Source organism: Calonectris borealis, chromosome 25 (genome assembly GCF_964195595.1).
Source record: "Calonectris borealis chromosome 25, bCalBor7.hap1.2, whole genome shotgun sequence".
NCBI classification, from domain to species: Eukaryota; Metazoa; Chordata; class Aves; order Procellariiformes; family Procellariidae; genus Calonectris; species Calonectris borealis.
In genome coordinates, this window is record NC_134336.1 from 4,184,297 (window position 1) to 4,192,197 (window position 7,901).

General features: G+C 46.5%; 1 protein-coding gene across 3 annotated transcripts in view; it reads left to right on the top strand.

Moving 5' to 3' along the window:
- Positions 1–3,955, top strand: part of MAN1C1 (mannosidase alpha class 1C member 1) — a 70,226-nt gene extending 66,271 nt beyond the window's left edge. For all 3 annotated transcript variants that reach the window (XM_075173453.1, XM_075173454.1, XM_075173455.1), the window contains one exon: positions 483–3,955. In XM_075173453.1, coding sequence (XP_075029554.1) covers positions 483–600 — 118 coding nt within the window. In that variant the 3' untranslated portion in view covers positions 601–3,955. The remainder of the gene's footprint in view (positions 1–482) is intronic.
- Positions 3,956–7,901: the final 3,946 nt, after the last annotated feature.

Here is a 7,901-nt window from a genome sequence, read left to right on the forward strand (position 1 = left end):
TCGAGGTTTCTGCTCATGTGCTGGATTTAAAGGACTCTTCCTGTGATTTAGAGCTGCTCTAAGTGGGAGGCTTTGACTGCTGAGCTCCCTTGGATTTAGCTCTGATGGTTTAAGAGACAGCTGTCTCCTCTGCCAGGTTAATGTCCTGCACACAAAGCATGACTATGGCCTGAATTTGCTGCCCCTTGGTGCAGATCTGCCTTTGCTGGTAGCGTGAGCTAATGTTTGTGGGGTGGCTGAGCGCAGATGCCCATCCCATTTTGCCACCTTTGCACCAGGGGTGGTGGTTTCTAGCAGGAGAGTGAGGCAGGCAGTTGGGAAATGTGTCACCATAAACCATGGCAGCTGAGGCCAATGGAACCCCCCCCATCGCAGTCCTGCTGACAGCGCTTGCTTGTGCGTGCTTGGAGTCCCACTTGAGTTTCCTTTAATCTCCCTTTGTGTCCATCTTCTTCCCACCCACCCTTGCCTTGTGGCTCCAGGTATCTCTATCTTCTGTTCTGTGAAGATGACGTGCTGTCCCTGGACGACTGGGTGTTCAACACAGAGGCTCACCCCCTGCCAGTCAACCACACGAACTTTAAAGCAAGTGTGCAGTAGTGAGGCCATTGCCCAGCACCCTGCTTCTGCAGCGTCGGCGGGTTACTGCATTTCCTTTCCATTAAAGGAATTCGCGTTGTTCCTAAAATGGTATTTTGGGGCACTAGTCCAATTCCGGACAGTATTATATTGGGAAGATGAAACCACGTAAGCACCTTCTTTTCCTCTGTGAGGAGCTCTATTAGCCTGATGATGAGATGTTTATTCTGGGCCATATTGTACACAGTTCATAGACATTCCTTTATACAGAGAATTTATATGAAATCCACTGACTTTGCTTTAGAGTGGCCAAAGGACTGGAAGTTTGCCATAAAATAGAATTCACACACACACGCACATCCTCCTTTCGTTTTTCTGTTTCGTTTTTGCCTTTTATATACTCTTGGATTTATCACCTTTCTAATTAACAGTTTTCGGTATACTGTGCTTTCTAGGTGGTAGGCTTTCTAGACTCTTTAGGAAGGACAGGATAGGAGAAGGAGGAAGGGGAGTTGCCCTTTATGTGAGAGAGCAGCTGGAGTGCCTGGAACTCTGCCTGGGGATGGATGAGGAGCTGACTGAGAGCTTATGGGTTAGGATTAAAGAGAGGACAGGTAAAGGTGACATTACAGCAAGTGTCTGCTATAGGCCACCTGACCAGGAAAAAGAAGAAGATCGGGCCCTCTACAGACAGATAGGAGCAGCCTCAGGTTTGAATTTGCAGGCCCTGGTCCCCAGGGGGGACTTCAGCCCTCCCGCTGATATCTGCTGGAGGGACAATACAGCAGGACGTAAGCAATCCAGGAGGTTCCTTGAGTGGATTGATGATAACTTCCTCCTCCAAGTGACAGAGGAGCCAACAAAGAGAGGTTGGACCTCATACTCACCAACGGGCTCACTGGGGATGTGAAGATCAAAGGCAGCTTTGGCTGCAATGACCATGAGATGGCAGAGTTCAGGATCCTGAGGGCAGGAAGGAGAGTGAAAAGCAAGCTCACAACCCTGGACTTAGGAGAGCAGACTTTGGCCTCTTCAAAGATCTGCTTGGAAGAGTCCTGTGGGATAAGACCCTGGAGGGAAGAGGGGCCTGAAAAAGCCAGTTAATAGTCAAGAATCATGTCCTCCAAGCTCAAGAGAGTTCCATTCCAATGAGCAGGAAGTCAGGCAAAAATGCCAGGAGGCCTGTGTGGATGAACAGAGAACTCCTAGCAAACTCAGACACAAAAAGAAGCAGCATACAGGGGGTTTCTGTTCTCTAGGACTAGAGAAACATTGTCTGAGCATCCAGGGATGACATTAGGAATGCTAAAGCCCAAATGGAATTGAATTCAGCTAGGAATGTCAAAGACGACAAGAAGGGCTTCTATAAGAACATAGGCGACAAAAGGAAGACTAGGGAAATGTGGGGCCACTGCTCAACAAGACAGGGGACCCAGTTATACAGGACATGGAAAAGGTTGGAATACCAAATGCCGCCTTTGCCTCAGTCTTTACTAGCGAGATTGGCCTTCAGGAATCCCAGGTTCCAGAGACCAGGGGGAAAGGCTGGAGCAAGGAAGATGTACCCTTGGTGGAAGAGGATCAGGTCAGGGAATACTTAAGCAAACTGGACGTACGTAACTCCATGGGCCCTGAAGGGATGCACCCACAAGTGCTGAGGGAGCTGGCAGATGTCCTTGCAAGGCCACTCTCAATAATCTTTGATCGATCATGGCGACTGGGAGAAGTGCCTGAAGGCTGGAGGAAAGCAAATGTCACTCCTATCTTCAAGAAGGAACTATAGGCTGATCAGCCTCACCTCAACCCCTGGGAAGGTGATGGAGCAGCTAATCCTGGAAACCATTTCCAGGCACATGAATGACAAAAAATTCTTTAGGAGTAGCCAGCACGGCTTCACCAAGGCGAAGTCATGCTTGACCAACTTGATAAACTTCTACGATGAAATGACTGCTGTGGTAGATGAGGAGATATTGTCTACCTGGACTTCAGGAAGGCCTTTGACACTGTCTCCCATAAGATCTTCACAGACAAGCTGTTGATGTATGAGGTGGAGGAGCAGGCAGTGAGGTGGGTTAAAAACTGGCTGAATAGTTGAGCATAGAGGTGGTGATCAGTGGCATGAAGTCTAGTTAAAGGCCAGTAACTAGCGGTGTACCCCAGGGGTCAATATTGGGTCCTGTCCTGTTTAACATCTTCATTAATGATGGGGCAGAGCGTACCCTCAGCAAGTTTGCTGATGACACAAAACTAGGAGGGGTTGCTGGTACGCCAGAGGGTCGTGCTGCCATCCAGAGGGACCCCGACAGGCTAGAGAAGTGGGCTGATAAGAACCTAATGAAGTTCAACAAGCAGAAGTGCAAAGTCCTGCACCTGGGAAGGAACAACCCCATGCACCAACATGTGCTGGGGCACCTAGCTGGAAAGCAGCTTGGCGGAAAAGGACCTAGGGGTCCTGTGGACACTAAATTGACCATAAGCCAGCAATGTGCCCTTGCAGCAAAGAAGGCTAATGGTATCCTGGGCTGCATTAGACAAAGCGTTGCCAGCAGGGTGAGGGAGGAGATCCTTTTCCTCTACCCAGCACGGGTGAGGCCACACCTGGAGTACTGTGTCCAGTTCTCAGCTCCTCAGTACAAGAGAGACATGGACATGCTGGAGAGAGTCCAGCAAAGGGCCACGAAGATCATTAAGGGACTGGAACATCTCTCCTGTGAGGAAAGGCTGGGAGAGCTGGAACCGTTTAGCCTAGAGAAGAGAAGGCTCAGGGGGGATCTTATTAATGTATGTAAATACCTGAAGGGAGGGTGCGAAGAGGACAGAGCCAAGCTCTTTCCAGTGGTGCCCAGTGACAGGGCCAGAGGCAATGGGCACAAACTGAAACACAGGAGGGTCCCCCTGAACATGAGGAAACACTTTTTTACTTTGAGGGTGACCGTGCACTGGCACAGGTTGCCCAGGGAGGCTGTGGCATCTCCACCCCTGGAGATAATCAAAAGCCGCCTGGGGACAGTCCTGGGCAACTGGCTCTAGGTGGCCCTGCTTGAGCAGGAGGTTGGACCAGATGACCTCCAGAGGTCCCTGCCAGCCTCAACCATTCTGTGATTCTGTGATCGTGGTGTCAAAATTGTAACTAAATCAAAACCTGTCTGCAAAATTCTTGATCCTAATGTATTTTTATAGACTTTTTCTGTGCTCTTAAAACACATTTACCACACATCACATCTCATTTAACTTTCCTTTATCATTTCTGTGTTTTTCTACTTTTATTTGGAACTAAATGTTATGAGTCACTTGTAATAATTTCACTGCTGTAATAGTCAAATCTGTGAAACAGAATAAAAGTCTTGTAAAATAAAAAGCATGTTTGGGTTGATCCTCTTTAAAGCCATCTGTCAAAGACCTGTTACATCATGCTTGGAATAAGTAGGTGACAATACTGGTTGATTTCAAGAATATTGCACAATAGATGTTGATTTCCAGAGTAATCTAGCCAGTGTATGGACAGCAATTCCCATCTGCACCAGCTCCCTTAAATTGCTTGTTCACCATCTGATGTGGGTTAGCAGGAGTTCTACTAAATGTCTTATTTTTCTAGCAAAAAATAAATAATCCCCAGCCACGTTTGCTTTTCAGTATACATTGTTTCTGGAATGAGGTAACAGAAGGAAAAGAAAAGGAAAAATTGAAGCCAGGTTCTTCCATGCATCCTGCCACTGAACTAGCAGTTTAGCCAGCGTGTCCTCTGTGACTCTAAGCAGGATGACTGTGCAGAGATGTTCACACACCACTCCTGTTCTGACCCTGCTTAACAGTTCTTGCAACAAGGGCTGGCTCCCAGCAGCCTTTCCTCTGGTCACTGCAAAGCTGCGTGAACATTTTGTTCATTCTTGTGACATTCTCTTGATAATTGGTTCATTCAGCAATTTGGGAAGATAAAGTTGCTTTGAGCAAGTTGTGAAAACAAAAAATGTGTTTCTAAATTCATGCCTTTGTAATTCCCCAAGAGAAATAAGGTTGTCAGATGGGGACTTAGCATTATCCCAGGGATAAAGATACTAGCTGGTAAGCTTGGCCTAGAGGAATGGTTATTGGTAAATAAACGTCTTGAGAGTGAGTTGTGTTATCCAAGAGATTTGGAAACCAGGAAGCTGGTTTAGCTCAGAGGATTTTTATAATGGATTAAGGGAATTCCATAAATAAAAATGTCCTGCTCTTGGAGTAACTCAAAACACTTTGCCTGGCAAAATTTAAACCCCCAAAATAAATAGCATGGTTCTAGTTTCCTTTAGAAATAGATCCTGGGTGTTACATTAAAACTCTGCTCTTGTTTTCTCTTCCACACAAGTGAGCAAGAACAGTATTAGTAAAGTCGCATACACTTCTAGAGGAGAGCTGCTGCTTTTCTGCATCACAAATAGGGAGGTTTTTTAGTTGCCCAGCATGTCTGATGATGTAAAGCTTATTGGTAAGTTTGCTTGCCAAGACACTTGTATGGAGCTCAGCACCAGTCACAACGAAAGCTTTTTGTTGCAAACAGCCATGCTTGGAAATTTCCACTCTCGTAGACCACAATTCTGCAAATACTTCTGCCTGTGCTCACAGATATCCACAGTTAAATCCCTGAGGCCAGCGGATTCATCGCAGGCATCAAATTAAGCATGCGTGTGTTTAGCAAGAGTAAAGATTTGTTCCAAGGATCAGCTTTGTTCCAAGGCCTGGCCCGGATCCACGACTGGGATTTTTCTGTCCTACGGCAATGCAGGTAACAGAAATGTTTGTCCCACTGGTGTCTTGAAATGCTTCTGCTCTTTCCTCGCTCCTCTGCACGCCTCGAGTTCGGCTGGATGCTCTTGCTCGAGCAGAGCCCTCAACTCTGGGAGCGCTGTGTGCGGAAGCAGGCTCTGCGATTTCACCTCTCTTATCTTGCACCCACCCTGTGCACTTCCTGCTAGGTGGGGGTGCTGGGTCTTCTTGTATTCGTCCAGATGGGAACCCCTTCGTTTTCATACTTGGAGTAGATAAATAAATGGGGTGTTACGTTTGAACCAGAGGTTTGCTTCTAAATGTCTAATGGAAAGAATCTGGGAAGATGTGTGTCTTTGAGCTGCTTTCCTGCCTTTCCGCCTCAGGCATGTGGAACACCAGTGGGAATTCTGTTGTTGATTTATGATGGGCTTTTTTCTATTTTTGAGTCACCTTACCAGGAAATGTGACCAGCCTAGGTTATTTGCCATTTCCCCTGTTACATTCAAATTCAGGAGCCGTGATTACCATGTTAATTTTCACCATCAGATTATGTGGCCCTATTTTATCTCAGAAGGCATTTCCTGTAAATGAAGTTCTGATAAAAGAAAGTTGCATTAGTGGTAGAGATGAAAACTAATAACTATCACTTGTAGAACAGCCGGCTGTTGTCGCCTGACCATGCAAGGAGATAAGACAAAACTATCCAGAAAACAAATGCATCTTTTTGTAACCCACACTTCATTTTTTACGGCGTTATTAAATTCCCTTGGAAGGCTTTCAGCAGAATTGGTTATTGAATTCAAAAGCCTGGCAGTCAGAGTATTTTTCCACATACATTTTGATCTGATCTATTTATCTGATTGTTTCAGATGTGATGCATCGAGCGCTGGCTCCCAGTGCTAGCAGTTTCAAAGTTTCAGCAGTTACTTCTGATCACGTTTGGGTCTTTGGCTTCATTCCCCGTGGAGCCTCAAACAGGTACCGTGCTGTACTGAGGAATCCTCTCAATAAAACACCCCTGCATTGCAAATGCTTTTGTTTAGTGAGAGCCAGCGCGTGTCAGAACTGTAAGTGACCCACCAGATTGGATTGCTTCCTGCTGAATAGGAAGGGCCAAGGGGGAGTCAGGAATGCAAGCCCATGGGAATTCGGTAGGCATTGGCTCTTGCTCTTCAACTAAATGGTCTACTTTGAAATGTCTCAATCAAACTTCATTTCACTCGGCAGCCTTTGCTGGCCATTCTTTTTCCGGGATGAACTGTATGTTTTCCATGGCTGTGATGCTTTGTCACAGTGCATCCCTGGAGCAGGATGCAAGCCCCTCTTCTGCAGTAAATACACCTCCGGTTTTCTTGTCCCCTTTGAAAAGCCCCATGTGAAACCAGGCTTGGATTCTCCGTGTTCCTTACTGTTTTCCAGAGGATTAATGTTTTTGGGCCTCAGTCTGGTCAGGACTTGCTTCCTCAGGGGGTTTCTGTTTCCAGGTGCTTTCTCCATTTGTGCACAGAGCTCAGATTTTAATGCCGCCTTCCATTACACCATGATCGCTTTGACTTTAAAACGGGCCAGGGTTTCAGGCTATGGGAATGGGGCCATCAATTTAAACGAGGACAGGGTTTCTCTGCTCTCGCAACATGCTGCCCTGGAACGTGGAGTTACTGCGTGTACTCTGACATATGGAAAACCCATCCCTCTCCTGCAAAAAAGGTCGCTCCGAGCTTTTCATCCCTGCTACCAATTTCTCACTATTTTTCTTCTTTTCAGCCGGACTCTCTCCCTGCTGGCAAAGGGGAAATCTGGGATAGTTTTTCCTGCTGGGTGAGGTTTTTTGGTGGAAATCTTCCTTGTTATTTCTCTATCACAAGGATTTCCTTTGATACAAGTGTGCCTGGGTGGGCCACACAGCAGATGTCTGGATATTAAAATTCTTCCTGAACGCTGTAATCTGTAATCTCAAGAACCAGCAGTGTAGAGCCAGGAGTTGTTGGTTTTGTTCTCCTTTGAGGAGGATTAGTTCCCAGCAGATGCCCTGAATTGTTTCACCTTTTGTCTTTCATTCTTTTTCCTATCAAATAATTCATCCGCTTGTCATCTTTATATGGTCGCTGGTGACACTGGAAATGGTTCAGATGTAAAATGAGCCCCTCTGCTTCTCATCTAAATGGTATCATTTTGGCTCTGCCAGCCACCCTGTCAGGTCTCCTCCTCCATCTAGGTGTCTGCAGGCTTTGTCATCTCCTATCACCTCTTGCTCTTGCTCGTTTCCCAGACACCCGAGTACATTTATCCTGTTTCAAAGCTATCTCGTCCTGTTACATTTTGTGCTCTAAAGGTACTTGCTAGGTTATCTGAGGTAAGCAAAAGCTCTCCACACCTCACTGCCCGACCTAATGAGTCCGGAAAGTTTTAAAGCACATCTGCTTAAAGTGCCTGAGTGCTTAACTCATTCACACCTGTCTCTCCTCCCAGACATCATTTCAATGATCTGTTAATTCAGTTCCTCCCATCTCCTCCCCGTGGCCCAAGCACTGGTTGTTTGACGGATGGGGAGGTGGAGAGCAAAGAGCAGTGGCAGA